The sequence below is a fragment of the Puccinia triticina genome, chromosome 2A, assembly GCF_026914185.1.
Source record: "Puccinia triticina chromosome 2A, complete sequence".
Classification (NCBI taxonomy): Eukaryota; Fungi; Basidiomycota; class Pucciniomycetes; order Pucciniales; family Pucciniaceae; genus Puccinia; species Puccinia triticina.
The window spans coordinates 3,170,051-3,194,865 of record NC_070559.1 but is presented as its reverse complement, the minus strand read 5'-3'; the positions used below and the strand labels follow the sequence as shown (position 1 = coordinate 3,194,865).

Below are 24,815 nucleotides of genomic sequence, written 5' to 3'. Positions count from 1 at the left end.
ACAGTAGACATTTGTTGCGCATTATATTACATATGGGTTTTTATGAATATCTCAGAATGCCCTTTGGAATTAAAAATGCACCATCTCACTTCCAGAGAATGATGGATACTGAATTCCACAGAGAGTTACGTGAGGGATGGCTTATAATTTACATTGATGACATTATCATATTCAGCCAAGACTGGGAAGAACACCTCAAGAAGTTGACCATAGTCTTAGAAATAGTAATTAAAATGAATATGAAAATATCAATAAGTAAATGCCAATTTGGATTTCAAGAACTTAAAGCTCTTGGACATATTGTATCAGGACTCAGTATAGCTATAGACATGAATAAAGTATCAGCTGTTTTGCTCAAACCTGTGCCAACTAACCTGAAGGAAGTACAGTCATTCTTAGGTTTTGCAAGTTACTATAGACAACAAATTAAGGATTTTGCAAAAATAAGTGGCCCACTTTATCAACTCAGTAGTCCCAACACTGCCTTTCACTGCAAAAAAAACTGTGTCAACTGTGAGCAGTTGACATGCGGTAACTCTGAGGAAGCTTGTGGTGTTACACCAGCCTTACCCAAGGTTTGACTCAACCAAAGCGTCAATGCACAGTCACTGTGCACCTTGCACAGTGACTGTGCCAACAAAGGCACTTGTGCATTCAGGTGGAGTTACAATGGTAGCTTGGCGTGAGTATCCTGCATGTCAACTGCAAGCAGTTGACCAAGTTTTTTTGCAGTGTTTGAGATGACAACTACTAGAGTGGAAGCTTTTAATGTAATGAGAGAAAAAACTTACTTCAGCACCAATACTGTTCATGCCTGATCCCCATAAACCTTACAGATTATATGTAGATGCCAGCATGGAAGGTTTAGGCGCTGCATTACATCAGATACAGGATTTTGAAGTCCCCAGAGAAGGAGTCATATGCTACATTTCACGCACCTTGAAAGACAGTGAAAAAAGATATGGAGCCAGCCAGCTAGAATGTCTTTGTCTAGTATGGGCACTTGAAAAATTATACTACTACTTGGATGGATGTTACTTTGAAGTCATTACTGATTGTATAGCCCTTAAAAGTCTCTTAGGTATGAAAACTCCCAATAGACATATGCTTAGATGGCAAATTGCTATTCAAATCTGCAGAGGAAGCATGACTATTATCCACAGAGCTGGAAATATCCATAAAAATGCGGATGGTCTTAGCAGATGGTCTCTAGAAAATTTACCAGAGAACCCAGCGTGGGACGGAGAAGTTGCTGCAAAAATCATGGCTTTATTTCCCCTTGAGAATGATGAAGATAATCCTGCATATGATGCTCCTTCAGAAAATTATGATATCCTTGGTTTACATGTATGTGAAATGGAAGAAGAATTCTGGGATGAAATCAGAAAATCCTATGATACCAATAAGAATACTTCTACCATCAAAGAAATACTACAGAGTAAGTATAAGAATATGGATTTAATTAACTCATTAGAAGAACCCTGGGCTACAGCTTTTAAAGAAGACAGATTTTCTCTTCTTGATGGATTACTTTACCATAGAACCAAACATACTAGTGTGGTAGTACTGGTGCAAAGAGAACATATCAATTTTTTCTTAGAGAATGCCATGATAATATCACTGCTGGGCATTTCTCCGTAGAGCGCACTACAGAGAGAGTAAAGCACATTGCATGGTGGCCAAACTTTAAGAATGAAACCAAGGACTACTGTGAATCTTGTGAAAGGTGCAAAAAAGCCAACAAAGCTACAGGAAAAAGATATGGATTATTACAGGAAATTGAAGAACCTACTGAAAGATGGTCTGTAATCAATATGGATTTTGTTACAGGTTTACCACCTGCAGGACAAGATAACTATAATTCAGTACTAGTAGTAGTAGACAGATTTTCCAAAAGAACCAAATTCCTTCCATGTCATAAAGAGAATACAGCTTTTGATATAGCTATGTTGTTTTGGCAAAAGATAATTGCTGATGTAGGATGCCCAAGATACATCATTACAGACAGAGATCCTAAATTTACATCAGAATTTTGGAGAGGACTTTATGATCTATGTGGTACACAATTAAAGTTCTCCATAGCTTACCACCCACAGACTGATGGATTAGCTGAAAGGATGATTCAAACTCTTGAAGATATGATCAGAAGATATTGTGCCTATGGTTTGGAATTTAAGGACAAAGATAATTATACTCATGATTGGTGCTCACTCTTACCAGCCCTTGAGTTTGCCTACAATTCCAGCAAACATAGCTCTACAAATATTACACCTTTTGAATTAGAAAGAGGATGGATTCCATGGTTCCCCAAAGACTTAGTTTTATCCAAGTCTGTAACAATACATCCTAATGCAGCAGACTTCCATCAAATGATGACTAAGACAGCTGATTACGCCGCAGAATGCATTAAAAAATCCTTTGAATACAACAAAACTAGATGGGACAAGACTCATAAACCTCACCAGTTTAAAGTTGGAGAAGAAGTTCTTATTTCTACATTTAACTTTACCAACCTCACTGGCCCTAAGAAATTGAGAGACTCATTTGTAGGACCATTTGTTATCAAAGCCTTACACGGAAAGAATGCTGTTGCAGTCATACTGACAGGTGAATTGGAAAGAAAACATCCTACTTTTCCTGTTAGCTTAATCAAACCTTACGTGCCTAGGGACAATGAAGATTTCCCTTTAAGAAAAGACAATATTAAAGTTGTAATTCCAAGACTGGAGAAAGAAGTGGTGAAAATAAAGAAGGTTTTACAACACAGAAAAATCAGAAAAAACAATATGGACATTAAACAATATCTAGTTAGATACAGTGGTTCTAAAGAAGATGAATGGCTCACTACTGACCAAATTCCAGACTCTGAAAAAGTCCTTAGACAATACAGAGCTGATAAAAGAAATCTTTAATTCTTTGATCAGCCTTTTTTGGAGGGAGGAAGTGTCAGCCACAGAGTACATGTCACAGTACCTTACACGTACCAAGTACCTGCAATTGTTCACATTACATATAGTACACTACTTTTTACACCTTTATTACATATGTATATCATTAGATACAAGCTTAAGAATGTACTCCTGTTATACATTACATTACAGATAACCATAGTTAAATACAGTTACCATAATTTACTGTTGTTATGAGAGTTAAGTTACGTGCAACAGTAAGATTACAATACATTGTAATATTACTGTACACGTGAAATACCCCAAGACAGGTATCACTCATTTATCCCCTGTTACACCTCAGTCCCCATTTACATAATATATTGGTTATGATATAAATACATAAACAATACATGATGTAATCCAATTCAAAGAGCACTGAATGGAATCACTGATTGGTTATGATCAGCTAGTGTGCACAGCTACTGATCTAGGATCAGTACTGATCATTACACTGCCCTAATCATTTCCAATGTTGATCCTCATGAGGATCTGCTTCCATTGAGCGCTTCCAGTTCCCCCCTGGTCCTGAAGCGCCTCCAAGTGCCTCATGTTCCCTTCTGCTCTTTCCCCTCTATATAAACACGCCCCCCAGGACTGTTTATCCCTCAGAATATTATTATAGCAAGGTTTAAAACATACATAGTTAAACAGTGCCTTCATTCTCACCCATCTTTCAATTCAGGAATAAAATCAACTCTTGATTACCCTTACCTTTCTGTAGGTAAAACCACGAACCCAAGTTGAGTTATTCCTTGGATGCCTATTAACACCCTGTGTTGATCTGGATGCGCCTTAATTGAGCAAGCCTCTCAGTCAAGATTACTGATAGAGTGAAACCTTTTACAGGTCTTACCACGAACCCATTGGCCCATCCTTGGCATCTTACACCATCATCTTGCTAGTAACAACCCTCTCAGACACGGTTAGTTACCTACAGGCTGACAGTACCGTTCACTCAGGCTTGAAATCTCACAAAGACAACCCCTCACAGGAATGGCCGCAGAGCAGTCAGTTTGTGAAAAACTCGATTGAAAAAATATGTACAAGAGAGCTGAGAATCAGGGCTACAACATGATGTAGGAGGCTTTGAATTTTACGCCATGAGAAATGAGTACAAGAGATGTAAACACAAAAATCATGATTTTCTGTGTAAATTTCTCTCAGCCTCAGGCAAAGAGTGGGACTTGAGTCCTAAGCCTCTCCTTGGGAGATGCTTTGCGCCTCCTTGGAGAGGCTTAGTTAAGCTTGGGGCAGCCCTGGTCGCATAGCGGCCCCTCCAAAGAAGGGACTTGAGTCTAAGACTGACTTACAACCACGTCACCGTTGGCCAGTTTTGGTGTAGCCAACTTTTGGATGGCTTCACCTCCTGTACATCCATCTCCCTGGAGGTAAAAAGTTAGGTTGGAGATAGAGGAGGATTGTGCGGACCTCCAGGACCCAGGAAAGCCACTATGGAACACAGTAACAAAAATGTGTGAATTTTTTGTCAGAAACCAAAAAACCTATGCACCCCAGATGTATGAATAGTCATTTTGACTAGTAAAGGTAATCATCTCAAATGCATGATTTTTTTAAGGAGATGGGGTAGCAACCAAAGATGTATGAGAATCAGGGGATGATGTGGTGATGACTCTAACCCCCCCCCCCCCCCCCCAACAGCAGTCTGGTGTCCGTATTTTTTTCTTCCCCTCCCCCCCCCCCCTGGCAGCAGGATCATTGATGGCAATAGCACAAGGTGACTGTGAGTGTGATAGTAACCTGATGACCCAGACATCATAACTGCTCAAAAAAAGTATTGCTTGGAGTATTTCTTTACAGCAGCAAAAAAAAGTATGTACACACAAAATTTGTATGAATTCTTTGACCAGCTCTGAACCTACGCACCAAACGTGGATGAATGAGCTCCAAAAATGTATGAATTTTTCAAAAAATATGGGAATTTGGGTTACTGTGTTCTATGGGGCTTTCCTGGGTCCTTGACCTCCTCATCCACTTTTCCAAAGAAAATATTGAAAATTGGACCAGCAGGAATTTTTTTAAGACCACAAAAATCCAAAAATCTGACTCTTCAAGATTGAACTGAAGTTGATTCTTGGCTCCTCAATCAGGATCCCTCCTTCACAAAATTCCTCCAAACTTTTTCTATTTAATATCCTGGGATAGCAGTTTTGTCCTCTATTGATTACATAAGGAATGGTTTGGTTTGAAGAAAAAAAATAAAGTTGTGTTGGACTAAAATTGGCTTGTAAAAAATCCTACACATACAATTTTTGAAAAATTCAAAATCCTTCTTGATGGGGATGAAGAGCCCCATCTTGATCACACACTGCAAAACATTATGATATATATCCACTGGGTGGTTGTATGTATTTTACATGATTTTTACAAAAAAAGGACCTCAGAAGCCCAATTGTAACACACCACTAACTTAGCTAATTCCCTCCTTCAGGGAGCGAAGCTACCTCCAAAGGAGGGACTTACACCTTATTTCGACCCCGCGGCAGTAGAGAATTAGCCCTTTTGGTGGGGGATTTTTTAAAGTCAACCTCACACATGGTTTTCTGCACCTTTTTTGCCCTAGTTTTCATTTCTGGGATGGCCAAGGCTGTCCCCACAATGTTACTGTTTTTCCAAATCCTCAAAAAATCTTGTTGACCTGAAATCAGAATTGTAACTTCATTGGTTTTGGTTTCTTGTCAGCCCTCTGCCCTTCAACCGTAGCGCAAAGGGCCAACAACCAATGGAGCTGGGAGGAGCTGTGTCAGAACTACGGAAAACAAGCTTACCATACGCTTCTGACCAGTTTTGCTTTTTTTTAGGGGGTTGATAAACGTACCCGGCTTTTCCGCGTCTGTACCCGGTTTTTGCGTACCCCCTTTTCCGCATGCGTACCCGTTTTTTTTCCTACTCATTTCTACGCGACGCAAATAGGCTTAAAATTCATCTAAAATCCTGAAAAGAATTATGATGCATTCAAAAGTCCAAAAAAGCAACTTTAAATGATTTAATTAATTTTTTGCATACCCCCTTTTCCCAAGTGTGTACTAAGGGAATATCTTTTTTGTTACATGTACCAGGTTTCCAAAAAATTTAGGGAACATTTAAACATGCATTTGAAGCTTCCTTTGAAATTTTTGAGAGAAAAAAATAGGTACGTGGCGGGTACGTGGTGTGCTTAGTAAAAAAATGACTGCTACCTGTATAACTTTTTTGTCACACATTTAAAGAGTCTAAAAATTTCAGAAATGTTTCTATGGTGTATATTCTGTGCGCCATCAAATTTATAGCAATGGGGTAAACACCAAATATGAGATATAGGGGGGCTGGGCAGCCTTAATAGGAACAATCTGGCTAATTGAATATTTTTTTTGATAAATTTCCCTGAAGTCTAAGGACTGCAGGGGTTATATAATGATGCATATTCTTTGCGCTCTGAAACATTTGGCAATATTGGTACCTCAGAGCATTAGATATAAGGGGTGCGCAGTAAGGCAATACAACTACCACACACCCCTTATATTTCATGTTATGAGGTAGCAATATTGCCAAAAGTTTCAGAGCGCAGAGAATATGCATCATTATATAACCCCTTAAGTCCTTAGACTTCTGGGAAATTTATCAAAAAAAAATTCAATTAGCTAGATTGTTCCTATTGAGGCTGCCCGGCACCCCTATATCTCATGTTTTGTGTTTACCCCATTGCCATAAATTTAATGGCGCACAGAATATACACCATAGAAACAGTTCAAAAATTGTTAGACTCTTTAAATGTGTAAAAAAAAAGTTATACAGGTAGCAGTCATTTTTCTACTAAGCACACCACGTACCCGCCACGTACCTATTTTTTTCTCTCAAAAACTTCAAAGGAAGCTTCAAATGCATGTTTCAATGTTCCCTCAATTTTTTGGAAACCTGGTACATGTAACAAAAAAGATATTCCCTTAGTACACACTTGGGAAAAGGGGGTATGCAAAAAATTAATTAAATCATTTAAAGTTGCTTTTTTGGAATTTTGAATGCATCATAATTCTTTTCAGGATTTTAGATGAATTTTGAGCCTATTTGCCTCGCGTATAAATGAGTAGAAAAAAACCGGGTACGTACGCGGAAAAGGGGGTACGCGAAAACCGGGTACAAATGCGGAAATACCCGGGTACATTTATTAACCCCCTTTTTTTAAATAGTGTCAAATTGAATTGGGGTAACATTTTCTGCGCAATGGTTCAGTTCATCCAAAGAAAGGTGCTTGTATCTTTGTTACTGCGGTCCAGCCAAGAAAAAATGTCAAACAGGCTAACAAGCATTCCAAGAACTTGGAGTCGGACTCTGGCCCCTCAAGCTCAATCAAGGGATCTACTGCCGATTTATCAGTGTTTGTGTTGAACGGTGACAATAGGAAGAGCGCTGGCAGCAAGAAAAAAGCCGTCATGCGCGGCTTCCAGTGCAGTAAAGTGAGTGTAACCAACATATGATTGCTTGTTTATACTACTGATCACAATGTCTTCTTTCTTACTGGAACCAGACGGCGGGTTTCAGCGTCTTCGATATTGGGAACAGCTAACGGGTCTGTGACTGCCAAACCCAAAGAGTCTGTCCAGCTGAAGCCAAGCCGAGCCTCTTGCAAAGTCCCTCCGGTCAGAAACGTTTGGCGTTCACCTGAGCCAGCCGCGGAGCAAACGGCCTCCAAGCCAGTTGCTCTCGGAAAATCTATGCGCCTGTCGCAATCAGCCTACAAGGCAGCATCTGTCTCCACAAGCAACCACTTGAGCACCTGGTGGTAGTTTAAATATGTTTGAAAATGGTGAGACTAAGGCACGGATTCAGCTTGAGGTTGTATCCAATCTCCAGAGGTGTCCCCGCTTCAGATCCAGAAATATCCGCCCATATCCGCAGATTTCGGAATCCCGGGTTTGAGATATCTGGTGTGCTCCGCAGTCGCTCACCAGATATCCCGGATTATCTACCGGATATCCCACCCGGGATACTGGCCAGTGGGGGTACAAAAAGAGGCGCCGAGGCGATCCAATTAAATAAGTTCCCCCGGTTGCAGACCAAGTGAGGATCAGTGGTCCTCACATAGTTGTCTTGCAAGCCATTTTTTTGTAATGGCAGTGGTTTGACAATGCCCTTAAGTTTCTACCAGGAATGATTGACTGCGGGAACCCACAACAATGGGAAAAGAACTTCTGGAGAAGCTCAACCAAGTGAACCAACTCATTCTCTAGAGTCTTCGGTTAAGGATCAGTACCCGTCGCTCTGGAAGCCGACACTCATGAGTCTGAAGCCCACCATGCAACCATCTGCATGAGCATAAGCCGGGTAGACTCAATCATATCCTGGCTTTTGAGCCTACATGCCCTCTCTGACCCGGTGTGCCTAACTAGGTACAACCCTTTTCATTACCACCCTCACCTAAGTTTTTTGGGTATCATTGTTTTTATTCTTTTCGTTATTTCCCCCAAGTGGCAAAGACCCTTTTCTTCATACATACTTCATCTTTCCATTCGTCGCGTGGTCATGAGGTACCATAGTCATTGTATGATGGCATTCCTCATTTTGCGATGGGATACTGCTCTTGGTTATCCCCAAGGAATCTTACTGGACGAGGCCATCGCTACAGCAGAGCGCATACCAGCTTTGGCCGACTCGGGCCGACTGCCTTCAGGATCGAATACTCGAATAATCCGCAGGGCCGACATTGCAACAACCGCGCCTGATCCAAGCCGCCGCTCGCAAAGAGAATTAAAATCAATCACACGGCATGATAACTCAAAAGTTATAAACTCGAAAACGGTGATCCATGACAATGGAGAGGAGTCGTGGTCTGTTCACAGTAGTCTGGTTCCTGAAACCAAAACCAATTGTGTCAGTATTCTCTTGGGCGTCCCAGAAGCTTTTATTTTTATGTCCACTGACAAGATGCGAACATGATTGTAGACCAAATCCGATGCTCGTACAACAACAGAAAAGTGTCTGACAGATAAGCTAGAAGTGCGCATAAGTGGCACCATGCCAAAGACTGCAAACGCTTCCGTGCTTGCTGAAAAAGTTATGAAGGTCGTCAAAGAAAGTATCCAAGGCGACTCTAGCGTAGATTTTGCGCAAAACAACAAGAGTAGTCAAGTCGTGACAAATCCGACCGATGTAGCCGACGGGCAGTCTGCCACAGGTAGGCTCTTGCATTCCCCAAGCGGTCAAGCCGACGACTTAAGCCGAAGTGGTCAAACAACTCCTACCACAAATCAATCGACTGCGAACACAGGCGCGCCAACATCTCGGCAGGAACAGGATAGTGTAGCTTCAGGGAGACCCAATGGTGAATAACTAAATTGTGAGAAAAAAAAAAGCAAAAACTGAACTTGGATTGGATTTTTAGATACTGTTCCTCAGATAACTGCCGCTCCTCCGGTCCAAAACCCAGATAATACAATCAGCTTAACCAACGGAACTGCCACGTCTTGGGCTCTAAACCCAGATAATACAACGAGTTTGAGTAGCAATGGGACCATCGTAAGTCTTGAATAGTATAAATTACGCTCCCCTTTATCTATGCAAAATAACTAAAAAGCCCTTGTAAAACTGGTGCACCACATCAGAATTCAACTGCTAGTCCGGCCTTAGACCAACCACCAGCTCAAATAGGGCTTGTGGCGCCACCGTCACCAAGCATCAGTGGCAGTGGTGAGCAGAATACTACTAGTGAGCAGAACATCGCTGGTGAGCAGAAAGTCACTGGTGAGCACGCTTTCAAAGAATTTGGTCATGCATTAATCGCGCATAATAAACAAGCTGATTTGCAATAATAGAAACACAAGTAAAACATAACTCGTCGCTTGGACTACCCACCAGGCCGATTGTTGGTATTCCACAAGATTTAAAAGAACCTGGTGAGCCTTCACATCCTCTAAAATCCAGCTTATTATGTCGATTTCTCTAGTAAAAACCTGCTTAAATCTGACGGCATACCTACGTTCAACATAGCTAACGAGACGAAAGAACTCTCAACGCCTAATGGACAAACTGGTAAGCTTAATCTTGACTGCACATTTAAATGATCCAAGGAAGCATGTCGCTAAGCCCATTTTTCAAATCACTTGGGTCAACAGGCAACCTCACAAAATCCAAACTCGAGCAGGATGGCGATGTTTACAGCAAACCATTTGGAGTGATGATCCTACCGAAGTCACAGAAACTAGAGAGTCTGCCGCCCGGAACAGTTATTATCATACCTCAGGGCCAAAACACAAAAACGGAAAAACCTGAAAGAAGCCTGTCATTGTCGCTTTCGTCTGGGCCACAGCTTTCACAAAACCGCAGCACCACTGTTTTGACTGGGTCAGATCATTCCCCGAATGGCGATGCCATGGCTTTGCCAGGGTCGCATGTTTTACAGAATGGCAGTGCTACAGTATCGCCTGGACCTCAACTCACACAAAATGGCAGTGTAATGCCGTCTGGACCTCAACTTGCTCAAAATGGCATCACTGTATCGGGCCACAATCACTCGTCTTCACCCGCCAAAACTCCATCCCAATCTCCAGAAACTCCCCTCGTCAACCAGGCTCCACTGCCGCCTACGATTGACGCGACTCACTTGTCATCACCTCAACCCCTTCAACCACCCCCTGGATCCGCAACACCTATACAGGCACCCGCAAACAAAGCCGGAAATGTCAAAATAATTCTTCCTGTAAGAAATCCTCTGCAATCATCTCACCCGATAATGCTATTCCAACTATGACTCAAAATCATATCTTCCTCTGGCTTATCTTTTTACAGGATCACACCGAGCTTAACCACAGTTCTGCTTCTAAAATGGGACACAAAGATATCAATATTTATCTTGGAAGTTTTGTTTTTGGGTTGCTGATATTGTCTGAGTTTATTTAAATGACTCCAAAAAATACCAAGAGTGGACAAAATCCCGCCGAGATCTGGGAACCAATGTGATCTAATTGAGAGCCTCGAGGGCTTGATTTACGTGCAAAAAAAAAAATACAATTTTTGTGTCTAAATTGACATCCGCAAGGGTGGCGGATGCAGCAGGAAGTCATATTCACATAGACATTGATTCATGCTGATCCAGTTTCAATTTGCTTTTTATATAACTATCTGTTTTTTACTTGCCCACTTTCATCTCCTTACACAAACTAGTTGTGTTTATCCTTTTTATGTCATGGTCTCATGCCTTGGGTTAAGGGATTTTGTAAGACTATACTTTTGTTGTATTGTTATCGAAATTGAAAATTCTGTTTTGCTTTCTTTTCTCATCCACACCATCATGGCTTTGATGTTGTGATATTTGGGCGTCTGAACTTGTTGGCTCCGTTAATATACAAAATAACAAGACGAGTCTTACACTTGATTTACGGTAGAAAGTTCATATTTTGCTCGCATCTTCCTATGTGTCCTCAGGATCAGTGGCGGGTATTTGGAGTTCATTTCTCATTGTCTTCAAATCGTTTTAACAACGCTCTAGTACCGGAAAACAATGCACTAACTTCGTCGGCATTGGAGAACCCACAGCCGGCCCATCGAACCTTTTTATTCCAATCGACCAAGTAGACATATCCCAGTAGCTTGTTTACCATCCCTAACGGCTCTCGTACATACTCCAAGCTTTGATTTGTTAGAATATATCCTGAGTGCTGTTTTGTGGGTACCGTCTTTCGTAGGTTGTTGATGAATAAGCTGACCAGCCACGATTTCAGTGGATTTTCTTGAACGTTTAACTGGTTAAGTACAAGATATAAATTTCTTGAGCCCGACACTTTGCAGACAGCTAAACTCTAAGGTCGTGTAACTTACTCTGACTAGCTGCAAATTACTTTCTTCGGCCATCATTCGAAGAGGCTCTCCGTAAAATGACCTCGTATGTTCCTACAAATACCCGTAGTTTTGAATTTAGTCTCGAATTCAACTTTAGGAGGGCGGGGGAGGTGTGGGGGATTTCGATTTACCTCAGACATCCTGGTACTCTCGACAGCCAAGATCGAGACTTTGTCTGTGAAGATATCAGTGGTGTGTTTTGTCTCTTTATTGGAAAGTGCGATCCCACTAATATTCGGGAAATATAAGGCCCGCTACATTAGTAAGGTCATCAATATGGTTCGTAGTTCGTTGGTCTCCGGCCAGTGGGGATGTGTAGAAAAAATAAGAAAAGCTCACCTGGTCTTGGATCAAACTGGGTGGAGCCGTCCACAATTTGTTTCCATTATGTCTGAGTTGATTCCAGTCATGATAATACCCCCTCGATACCTCTGAGATTCTGAACAACATCACATGTACAAGAATGAATGGTCAGATTTAATATGTCTTGTGATTAGATGGTCGATTCTGAGATATTTGAAAAAAAAAAAAAAACAGATAAAGCCCATGATTAACAGGTGTTTACGTTCTTGCAACCTCGCCTGCTCATCGACCAATTTAGCTAACTTTTCTTCTTCAGTTCGGGGGCGTGTACTAGGTGGATCCTCGACACCCAGGGGACGGGGAAGGTAAGGAGGTGGTTTCGGACGCTCTGTTTCTTCCAAAGAGTTTTCTTGGGGAGCCTGGGATGACGATGAGGCAGCGACTGGTTGTTTGACAGGTTCGGCGTGGTTAATATTCACACCGGTTGCTGATGGATCGGGTCGGGATGAATACCACCGGGGGAATTGCCGACAAGAGAAGACTGAAGCGGGGCGACAACGAAACTGCTGGGTCGTGAGTCTATGCACAGTCGATCTGGTTTGAGAAGGAAGTGACATCTGGATGGGGAACTGACGAGTTGCTGTCAAGAAAAAGCACGAGCTCTAAGCCGCTCGTGGTGAGTGCGAACTTCTCGGGGAACTCGCGAGGCGAGCCTCCGTCAGGACCCGAACTTGTGAATTAGTCTGCGGGGCTAACTTAGCTAGTTTCCCTCCTCGGGGGAGCGCTGTTGTGACATATGTATCACTAGAGTATAAGGCGGCTACGCCGCCGCACTTTCAAGGGCCCAGGTCTCAACGCGCCACCAGACCAGGAGGGTTCCTTTAGAGGGTGCTACACCATCAATTTAACTCATAATCTAACTGAAATAAAATCTATTCCAGAAAAATCCTTGGCGAGCAGGCATACCTCTCGGCGAGCAGTTCTACGTAAACCTTCCCGCCGAGCCTCGAGCAGGTGCAAGTATACCTGCTTGCCATGGGGAATCCTCGGCGAGCAGGCATATAGATCCCTGCTTGCCAAGAGCCTCTCGGCGAGCAGGTATACATGCACCTGCCCGCCGAGGGGCTCCACTGCAGAAATGAACCGCTCGGACAAGATTGTCCAAGCAGTTGTTGGACAGACTTTGTCTGATGAGTTCCGCAATGTTTGAGGCCTGGGCTGCCAGACTCATCGGACAAAGTTCATCCGACTACTTGTCGGACAAATTTGTCCGCGCGGATATTTGATGCAGTGCTCTCGGCGAGCAGGTATACATGCACCTGCCCGCCGAGGGGCTCTCGGTGAGCAGGCTCGGCGGGCCTATGTGCGTATAGCTGCTCGCCGAGAGGTATATCTCGGCGAGCAGGTATACACGCACCTGTCCGCCAAGGAGCTCTTGGCGAGCATGTGTAATTAATCCTGATTTATGTTTATTTAACACAACAGACCAAAGTTGACTGGGAGGAATCCCTCCCAGCCAGAGAGTCTGTCCTGGTCATCAATGAACACTTGATGACCGGGCCTTCCAGTTTAAAATTTTATGGTGCTTCCTATTGACAAGTAAATATGACAGAGAGGGATCAGTAAGTGTTTATGACTGGGAGGAATCCCTCCCGGTCAATAAGAGTGTATTGCTGACCGGGAGAGTTTCCTCCTGGACGCCAAGTGTATGGCTGACCGGGAGAATTCCCTCCTGGACGTCAAGTGCAAAGGTGTATCCGCTGTGCTACGCTACAAAAAGCGGCCAAGTAGCGTAGCGTAGCGGTTGGCTGCTAAATGGCCAGACAACAAAGCAATACCTCAGCGGCAACACCGCTGCGCTGCTTGCTACGCGCAGACCCTCCCATGGCAATTAGTGGTAGCGTAGCGGAAAAATATCCGCTATTGCTGCCAAAAAGCGAAGCGGTAGCGAAAAAACGCTAAATGGGCCGCTCCCCGTTGATTTAGCGGATAGCGGGCACGCAGCGCAGTAACAACCACGTAGCGCCAGCGCTGCCAGTCCTCTATCCTCTAGATTAGCGGGTAGCAACCAGCACTACGTAATTTCAACACCGGGCAGTTATGATACATTACGTTATTGAGCGTAATTTTGTATCATAACTATTCCCGTTATGGTAGAAAATTGTTATTGCTATCAGTAAAGACAAAATTCCTGCCCTTTCTACATATAACGTAGCAAAGCACATTCTCTACTTCTTGGTAAAGTAGCGCCAGCTGACACACCATAACAATTGGTAACATGTTTTACCCGCTGCGGGAACATTTTGCTCCTGAAATTTGCTTAGTGTCACAGCGGTTATCTGCTTGACCCGCCCTATGTTTTGGGTGCAGTATTGACACAGTTGTACAGTCGGGTTACGCGAAATCCAACAGTACAACTGTGTTGAAAAACTTTGATGCCCACCTTCTTCAAGGGGTGAGGCATGTTGGAGCCAACCAAATGCGGAGAGTTGCTAATGTGGGGTGTTGGTGTGTTTGATCTCGACTGAAAGGGGAAGGTTGGTATTTGCTTTTCAACATAAAAAGAGGCGGCCTGCTTGATTACTATGTGCCATGGGCTGGGCTCCCCTCTTGCATTTGCAGAGGCTGAGCTTGATCCATTGGTTAACCCCTCCACCCTTGCATTTGTAGGGGCTTGAGGGGTTGAGCTTATAGCCGTCCCCCGTCGTAATTGCGCGGGCTGATGGTAACCCCTCCGCCTTGCGCTTGCAATGTGCCCGAGGGCTCAAGCTGTAAAATCCCCCTGCTGCATTTGCTCAGGCTGGACAATAAAATTTATGTATAAAATTGAAATAGAAGGTCAAAAGTCCCCCTGATACACTTGTAAAGGTTGGATGGATGAACAAAGAGATTAACAATTTACTTTTAAACTCCCCTGATGCGTTTGCTCAGGCTGAGAATGTTTTTTAATGCCATTTGCCCACCTCCTTCCCCTTGCAATTGCAACAGGCAGAGGCGGGAGATTCCGGTTCCTTTTCAATCATGGTTCATGATTTGGGGAATCAGTCCGAGGCAGCAATGTTTGGGGACTGTAAACTCAATTTTCACGGCAGCAAAGTCAAACATACTTCTGCCTGGAAATAAGGGACTGGAGGATTTAGTGCCACATGGGCAAAAGCCAAACTGGCTGGCCCATCTGGGGCCTTTTGAAAAAGGGGTAGGGGAAACCCATGAACCCAATTTTCATGAAAGTGTGGATTTAACATACTTAGATTTTAGGCCTTATATAATCACTACGTTTTTACATATTTCTATTAAATCATTTCATACTTTATTACATATTTTCATTATGGTTTTATGTGTTTTCTCTCATCAACCCAAGTACATAACTATTTTTGTATATAAACTCTATTTGTGGTGTAATCATATTATTCCCTTTGGGGGAGTTTTCCATCTCATTCCACCGTATCCTGATATCTTCGCTCTTCAGGTTATGAGCCCGCGCTGTCACCAGCGGGATTACCTTTATAGAAACAACAAACTTTACCCATTTATACACTTACTCATAGTTGTATACTTGATATTAGCTATTTTATCCGCAGCTAGATGTGCCGACTTATGATTTGCCGGAACATAACAGGGAATTGAGCCTAAATCATGAACTGGTATCCCTTGATGAAAACCTTCTTTAAAATCAAGAATCACGTCTCCATAAATTCCGTCAAGACTCGCCGCTTTCAAAGCGTATTCCCAAAAGGGAATATTCATTTCACATTTGACTTTCTCTGGCCAATTTAGAGTCCTTTGCTCCACAACCAATACATATCTTTAGACAAAAATGAGACAAATACAAATTCGTCAGAAAGAGAATAAACGAAATCGGGACATCTGTTCTTGAAAAGATAAACAAAAGCAATAAAAAACACAAGAAATATGAAAAATTAAAGAGCCAATACGGCCCCAATTATAAACTAATTTTCAAGTTTTATTTTGAAAGTATTCGAAAAGAATTTTGAAACAAAAATGAAATCAAGATGAAAGATTTTTGATTTCGAAATTCTCTTGGAAAAGCTTCAAACAACAGGGTGCACATATAAACATTTGTGCATCCCTGAGCAAGTAGCCTGCCGGAGTGGGCAGGCAGGGGCGAGATGTCTGTGACACAGGCAAGCTGGATAGAATACAGCTTGCCTGTTCAGCCTTGGCTGAATGATGTGACATTTCCTGCGCGGCCGCCTCCATGGACATTCGGATCATCAGCGCCAAGATTGAAGCCAAGCGTTTTTTCCCGTGCCTCCGCCGCCAAGGTCAGGATCATATTGCTCCTGGTGGTCCCGGGTTTTCTGGGGAATTTGGTTTTCCTGCAGGTGTTTGTAACGGTAGGCCATTGGGATTTTTGTAGTGACTGTGATCCAATCGTGGAACGTTGAGGCAATCGGGTATATCGGCACTGCAGCAGTAATTTTTTTCATGTGCCGGCCGACCCCCGCCCGGTGAACTCCGCCGACCCAATACAGCCATTAAATGGGGGGGGGGGGGGGGGTCTGAGGCACCAGTGGCCTGGCAACCATACAGGCATACTGCCTGTTCAAAATTTTGATTCCTCAAATTTTGAGATTCTGGAATCTTGAACACCCCTCCTGGGTGTGTTTGAAGAGATTTGGGATTATTTTGAAATGAAAAGAACTCAGAACAAAGTTGGTTTTGATTTCAAAATGATTTCAAAATAATCTCAAAATAATCTCAAAATTCCGTTTATAATTGGGGCCTACATCTTATATGTATTTAAGATTGTTGCGAAAACAGTAACCACATGGAATCATATTTAAATTCAGGATAAATTCCCTACTTGTTTGAATTGTTCGAGCCTGAACTGCTAGCCGGAGGATTTGAGTTTGATCGCCTTTCATTATAACCATCAATCCAATGGGATCCTTTGTACCCCGACCTAGCTCTCTTCTTCGACTCCTGAGATGAATGATTATCATTGCTCAATTGCTGAGATTTCACAAACTGGTTCAAATGATTATTTGGATTCATTTGTTTTCCTTGAGTTATATGATGATTGTTAGACGTTGGCGTATTGTGAAAATCATTGGCTTGCAAATTCAAACAAGGATTTCCCGTCATCGGATTGATATGGCAATGACCATAATTTGGTGCGTAATAATTCTCATCCCAGTTCAATTTGCCGAAGTTTTGGCAAGTATTGTAGCAACTCTCCACAATATCTTCTTTAATTCTTGAATCATCGGGGATTTTGGGGACTCCGTTGACGTTCACTCAGCTGGAAAACGTGATCTGACGCATGATCATATTGTATCAAAAACCGATCATAAAGCATCTAGTGTCCGATATTTCATCCACATTCTTCTTGTGCTCTAAAAGTTTATCAGCAAACTTCTTATTGTTATATACATTTATCAAAGTTCAAACAAAATCTCTATGGTTGAACGTCCAGTGAGAGTGAGTCATGTGCCATTCTGGCACAAACGGGTAACCCCTATAGTTCGTGACTGCCAACGACTCTTCATTCTTTGGTTGCTTCTCCACGTGCCAAGAAATCGCGTTCCCTCGCCAAATCTTGTTGAAAATGGTAAGCGGAAGTGGACCACGCAGCTTCTTGATATTTTTGTCTAAGAAAGGTGCATAACCAACATTATCGTGTGAGGCTCCAATGCCTTCAGCATAATCTAGACCTCCATCATTCGTCTCTTCTTCTGGCTCCACTGATGCCACACCGAAGTTCTGTTGCTTCTTAGGATCCAATTCGCGGATGGCTTTTAGAAAAACATTTGCCATAACTATATTTCCCGATACTTGGGCGGCCAAAGCTTGCTCCAACAATGCTGATATCAGATCAATTGGAGTCTTTCCAACATCTACAATAGTGTAAGTTGTTAATTCCCATCTGCGATGTGGAATAGAGGTTTATCATACATATACTAACCTGGAACGGCTTTCATGAACTCTATGAAGTCCGGTTCAACAGCATCTTGCTTTTCCTTTCCACTCGTGTTTTCTTCCTCATCATTGAACACTAAAGGATCCTCACGGCTTTCGACGGGTACGTCTCCCGGAACCGTATCTTTATCTGAAGATGCCATATCAATAACAAACATCTATTCAGTTTCCTTCTTCCTGGAGAAATCTCACAGTTGTTCGGTTCTGATTCCCAATCATCCTGAGTTATACTCAAAGGGTCTGATGGTACTTCACTCCAATCACCTGCTGCACCTTCCTTGCTGACTACCGGCAACGGTACTAACAACCTATGTATTTCATTCGCGTCTTGACCACTCAATGATGATTTCGACTTCTTCGCTGCGGCGATTGCGGCTCTTGTTACGTTTCGTTGGTCGACCATTTTGAAGATTGAAGAAGTTTAAAAGAAAATAAGAAGTCTTTAGAAGTAAATAAAAAGTTGATTTATTTGTTGCCTTTGCGTGAATAAATCAGATAGGGTGAAAGCGAGACTGGTAGAGCTGGAGTGTGGGACAAAGTATGAAGTCAACCGTGCTGACTTCATATAGCTTTCCACTTGCTCTTTGTCTGCGGCAGACGTTCAGGCCTTTCATTCTTGACTGTCCCCCGGTCTGCCTCAGAACAGTCCGCTTCCCCTTTGCGCTCATGGACCTAGGTACTCTCGCAGTTCCTAGCTCTTGTACCATCAATATAATCACTACGTTTTTACATATTTCTATTACATCATTTCATACTTTATTACATATTTTCATTATGGTTTTATGTGTTTTCTCTCATCAACCCAAGTACATAACTATTTTTGTATATACACTCTATTCGTGGTGTAATCATATTATTCCCTTTGGGGGAGTTTTCCATCTCATTCCACCGTATCCTGATATCTTCGCTCTTCAGGTTATGAGCCCGCGCTGTCACCAACGGTGGGCCGCTACGCTACACTACGCTACAGGGCCACTTAGCGTTACCGTAGCGGCAAAAAGCGCCCGCCCATTTTGATTAGCCTTAGCGCCGCTACGCTGCGCTACGTTTCAGCGGCGCTAACAGCGCGCCAATTTTTTGTTAGTGTTAGCGCGCCGCTACAGTCACTACGCTACGCTACGCTGCGCTACAGCGCTTTTAGCGGAAAAAAGGCCTTTTTTTCAGCTAAAAGCACTGTGGCGCACCGTAGCGCGCGCTCTTTTGCGCCCTGCGTGTGTAGCGTTAGCGCAATTGCGCGCATCTGCGCTAACGCTACTCTAACAGCTAAATTAGCTGCGCACCCTTTGCGCGTAGCGTTAGCGCAGAGAAGGCGCAATTCCGCTAACGCTACGCTAAAATTTAGCGGAATTCCGCTACGCTACGCCACGCTAACGCTACGGTTAGCGTAGCTGGCCCACCGTTGCTGTCACCAGCGGGATTACCTTTATAGAAACAACAAACTCTACTCATTTATACACTTATTGTGTTCAAAGTTGGTTTGCATAATTTTATGCATGCATAAATCATAAAATCATAAAATATTTTTTGCAGGGGATATGACTGTCTGATTATGTAATACAAAATTTCCTCACCAATTTTTTTTTATGATTTTATGATTTATGCATGCATAAAATTATGCAAACCAACTTTGAACACCATAACTTACTCATAGTTGTATACTTGATATTGCTTCGAATCATCAATGTCAATAGCTTATCTTGAATTTATTTTTATGGTTCATACTTGTTCACGGAACCCTGAAGTTATCCTCCCCAACTTCTCCGTTAGAGTTACTCCTCCAAGACCTCGGAACTATCCGCAACCTTCTTCTCCATTGAACTCTACTGTATCTTCTTTTCACTCAGTAGATTCGCCCCTTTCTATGTCCGACAACAAAGAGAGCTCTCATTCTATTGTTCCTGGCTCTTTTACCCTGAATCCTACCCCTCAAACGTCTACCCCTTCCTTCACCCCGGTTCAACCATCCTCCTCGATAAGATCCGTGATGCACCCCGTGCCTTGGTCAACTGTTAAACCCTCTCCAACTCCTGCCGCTGGTCTTCCTGGTCCCTCTGACAAAGGAAAAGATCAAGCTGTTTCACCCTCCTCTTTGCCATTGCCTTCCCTGCCACCTCCCAAACGTCTTCCGCATGATGACAGGACTGGTGATGATCTACTTCGGAAGGTCCTTGAGCCAGGAGGCATCGATAGTTTGGACAAAGACTTCATCAAGCTTTTACTCGTCCGAGCTCTTGACAACTCCAAAGCTAACCCTACTGTTGATTCTTTGGTCTCCAATCATCTCAAGTTGCAACAGCTTGGCGAGAAACTCCAACCTCACTTGCTTTTGGACGGCACCAACTTTCCTCACTGGTTGGCTGCCCTGAAGGAAACAATTGCGACGGCTACTCGGCGTGAAGACTATCTTGATCAAGATCTCTTTGAGGACGACTCTGTCACTGCGCTTGGGGTCTTGGCTGTCATCAAACAATCTATCAACCCTGCTCTGCGCTCATCACTTCACGGCATGACGGCTCATGGCGCCTGGACTTCTTTGTCCTCTCGTTTTTCGCGGTCTTCCTGGTCGCTACTCCTGGGTCGTTGGGCTGATTTAACGCAGAATACGGACGACGTGTCTCACACCGCATCAATCAGCTTTGAGCATTTCAAGAGGGAGTTGATTGATTTGGAGACGCACATAGGTGGCTGGACAACGGATAAGTTGCTATCCTTAATTTTCCACTCTGCGCTTTGTCAGCACCATAGCGAAGTTTCTAATGCCATAGATTCTCGCATGGCAATCTCTCCTGGACTTTCTGTGTCCGCCAATGACATTCTCAGTGTCACTTTGCAAGTGGATCAATCTTCCAAACGTCAAGCAAATCAACCGGCGATAATGGCGTTGTCCACTAAGCAAGCCCAAAGTGGACATTTCAGAGGATTGCGTGGCTCTCGCGGTTTCTTGCCTCGTGGCAGTCAGTCTCAATTGGGGGTTTGTGGTTCATTGCCGGCAGATTCGTGGGGATCCAAATCCATAACTCCCGAGTTTCCTTGTACTTTGTGTTGGGACTGGGGACACTGGGCACCAGACTGTCCTTGCACCAAAAATGGACTTCCACCACTCGAGGATCCGCGTAGGATCAATCCAAACTGGAAACCAAAGAAGTCATCAGTCTTGTCTAATTGTTTGCAGTATCTTGACAATTCCTTGGCTTCAATTTTGGCGACGCCTGACAAATCTGAGGACACCCTTGTCGACACTGGCGCTACCAACCATGTAACGTTGCGTTGTGACCTTTATGTTTCTCTCCACCCTACTGATATCCGACTACGTGTGGCATCAGAAGAATGCCTTCCCGTAGAAGGGGTTGGCGATGTAGTGATCAAGGGATCTAGCGGTGTCCTTTGGCTAAGCAATGTGCTTTTTTGTTCTTGGGTCAACGGTACAGTTTTGTCGGTTGGTTTCTTCGATCGCTGGGACGGCTTGGTTTTGTTTGATAATGGTCAATTTCTTTTTCATCAATCTGGTGTCCTTTTCCCCTCTTACTCCGAAAACTATAGATGGTTCATTTCACTCTCCAAATCTCGAATTCCTCCTGCTTTGTCTCCAACTTCCATTTCCTCTCTTTCAAGTGTTTCTTCGCGTGTATGGCATCTGCGGCTGGGTCATCTAGCAGTTCGCACACTCAATCGTGCAATCCTGTATAATTCAGTGCATGGGTTACCTGAAAGACGTTTCAATTTATCAGTGAAGAAATGTAATTCATGTTCAATGGCAAAGAGTCGGCATGTTCCTGTCTCATCTCCCTCGCGTGACATTGCCAACAAACCTGGGGCCATAGTTTCAGTTGACCTGGTTGGGCCTTTTCCTGAGGTGATCAACGGGAGCGCTTATGGACTGGTCATTCACGATTTGTTCTCCCAAATGACTTCCACATTTGGTTTGAGCCGTAAAGCTGACGCCTGTGACTCTGTTATTGACTGGATTCTCAACTTTGAGAAACACACTAAACACGAGGTTCTCTGCATTTGGTCCAATAATGGCGGTGAATTCATCTCCAATAAATTCAACAATTTTTTGAAGGATCATCAAATCCGGCACGAGATGTCAGTTCCCTATGAGCATCATCAAAACGGCAATGTAGAGTGCACCAATTGGACCTTGCTTGACATGGCGCGTACCCTTCTCATCCATGCAAAACTTCCGACTCAACTCTGGTTTCAGGCGCTCAAGCAGGCGACTTTTGTATTCAACCGTGTGGTTCACGATGATGCGACTAAAACGCCGTACGAGATTTGTATTGGTTCCAAGCCGTCTCTTGATATGCTACGTATCTTTGGTTGTTGGGCTTACTTGCACAATATTAAATACCCAAAGCAGTTTGTTCCCCGCGCCAAGGAACTCATTCACGTTGGTGTTTCTGATGTCGCCCACGGTTGGATCTTATGGGACCCGGTTGCCAATAAATTGGAGCGCGGAGCATCGGTTGCCTTTCATAAAAACGAACTCCCTTACGCACTTTCAAATCCTGGCGAGTTAACCTCCATTTTAAGCTGTATCACTGTTCAACATCTTGGTGATTTCACCTTGATGAGAGAGTTCAACATTCAGGATGCTTGCCTGGAGTCAGCGGTATTGGTTTCGCCCTTTATCTCTGATGCGCCGGATACCTACCACCAGGCACTCAGATCGGATTCCAGCACTCATTGGATGCAAGCATGCGACGATGAGGTTGGCATGATGATTTCTCTTCATGTCTGGGATGAGGTCCCAATGTTGGCCGGCTTTGATTTTATTAACTGCCGGTGGGTCTTTGCGCTTAAGCGTAGTCAAGAAGGAGAAATCACTCGTTTCAAGGCGCGGATCTTTGCACAAGGTTTTTGTCAAGTTCATGGAGTAAATGTGAGAGAAACTTTTGCTCCTACTCCGACCTTCACATTGCTGCGGGTTCTTCTGGCAATAGCGTCGCGTTTCTCTTGGCCGGTTGCTTCCTTCAATGTCAAGTCTGCATTCCTCCACAGTGACATCAATCATGATGTGTATATTCGACCGCCGCCTGGTGTGCATGTTTCACCAAACTGTGTTCTCAAACTCTGCAAGGCCCTCTACGGAACTCGGCAGGCCAGCCGTTGCTGGTGGCTGCATCTCAAGAATCGCCTTTCATCCATTGGTTTCTTTCCAAATCTCAAAGATCAATCTACCTACTCGTATCGCGATGGTTCGGACATGGCTTTCTTGTGGGTGCATGTCGACAATGGTATCTTCACTGCAAGCTCCAAATCACTTCTAGAGCGGCTCAAATCTAAACTTGACTCTGCCCCCGATCTGAAATGGGATCAGCAACTTTCCAGCATTGTTGGCCTGCGAGTACGTGAGGTTCCAGGTGGATTTCGCATTGATCAGCCCCTTCTGGTCAGCAAAATCACCAGTTTGATTCCCTCCAACATCAAAACTCAGACCCCTATTCTTTCTTCCGACTTGCTGTCCAATCCTTCCAAAGAAATGGACAAGAAATATCTATCTGTCACTGGATGCCTTCTCTACTTGTCTCAGGGTTCTCGGCCAGATATCACCTTTGCCGTCAACTTTCTGGCGCGATTTTCAATGGCTCCTGACGAGTCCCATTGGACAGCTCTAGATCATCTTGTCAGCTACATCCGTTTCACGGCGGCGGTGTCTCTACCCATCATTGCCGGAGGCGACGTTTCTGATGCAACCAAAACATTTGTTGATGCTAACTGGGGTGGCAAAGGATCAAGGTCCGTTCACGGCCTCATCACTACAGTCTGGGGCGCGCCAGTTTCTTGGAACTTCAAACGACAGTCTTGTTGTGCACAATTGACCTGTCAAGCCGAATACATGGCTTTGTCTTTCGCGTCCAAGGATGCCTGCTACGTGTTCTCTCTCCTATTTAAATTTTTCTCAATTCTCCCTCCACTCATTCTCTCCGACAACAAGGCTGCGGTTTACATTTCAAAAGACTGCAGCACTCGAAAAGAACATCGACACATCAATCGCGAGTTTCATACTATCAACAAACTGCTCTACCAAAAAAAAGTACGACTGGATTGGATCTCAATCAACAATCAGCTCGCCGACATCTTCACCAAGGCCCTGGGTTGGAAGAAGGTCAATGAGTTTGCCACTCAGACGGGACTGAGGTGCCCGTCACAAGCTATGGCAAGTACAGGGGGGACAGTATGCGCTAGCTGCGAGGGACATACACCCCCCGCATCTGTCTGTCTCCTTCCAGGCCCTCAGGATCATTGCGCTGATTGGTTCAATGGAGTTTAACCAATAATGCTTTATTTTTTTTGTTCCCAGCGCTCCTCTTGGGTTCATTCGGTCAACAACTTCCGCCTTTATTTGACGCTCTTGTTGGATTTTCCCTCTCAATCAACTTCTCCTTGGTTTTTGTCTCAGTTTCTATTTTTTGTTTTGTTAAAGTTGTTTGTTTTATTTTCTGTGTTTCCTCTTTCCCTTCAAATTTTCTTTCCTTATCTTTTTTTATTTTTTATTTTTTTATGTATTTATTTTTTGTTTTTGGATGTACTTCGCGCACTGCGAAAAACTCGTCGCGCACTGCAGGGGGAGTCCACTCGACGTCCCGGCCACAGTGCGCGGAAGCTCAAAACGCTTCGCGCACTGCAGAAAATAAACCATGAAATTCTCATTTTTTTTTCTGCCAGCTGGCAGAGGGGATCTTTCTTGCCCCTCCTCCATTTTCTTGGGGTATTTGGACCCCCCAGCATGACATAAAAAAAGGATGATAAAAAAATACAAAAAATAAGCGGAGCGCACCCCCCGGG

The 24,815-nt window shown here is 43.6% G+C and overlaps 2 protein-coding genes across 2 annotated transcripts; one reads left to right on the top strand and one right to left on the bottom strand.

The window, feature by feature from the left end:
* Window positions 1-8,468: 8,468 nt before the first annotated feature.
* On the top strand, window positions 8,469-10,692 carry PtA15_2A319 (uncharacterized protein; the record flags this gene model as incomplete). Its single annotated transcript, XM_053166328.1, has 7 exons — window positions 8,469-8,816; window positions 8,889-9,267; window positions 9,328-9,461; window positions 9,548-9,668; window positions 9,758-9,838; window positions 9,933-9,974; window positions 10,058-10,692. The coding sequence occupies 7 exons, from the start codon at window positions 8,469-8,471 to the stop codon at window positions 10,690-10,692; spliced, it is 1,740 nt and encodes a 579-aa protein (XP_053017561.1).
* Window positions 10,693-11,389: 697 nt separating this feature from the next.
* Window positions 11,390-18,429, bottom strand: PtA15_2A318 (uncharacterized protein; the record flags this gene model as incomplete). Its single annotated transcript, XM_053166327.1, has 8 exons — window positions 11,390-11,683; window positions 11,760-11,831; window positions 11,912-12,034; window positions 12,120-12,171; window positions 12,234-12,723; window positions 17,762-17,944; window positions 18,013-18,156; window positions 18,219-18,429. 8 exons carry the CDS (start codon window positions 18,427-18,429, stop codon window positions 11,390-11,392), a joined length of 1,569 nt encoding a protein of 522 aa, XP_053017560.1.
* Between the last annotated feature and the right edge of the window lie 6,386 nt (window positions 18,430-24,815).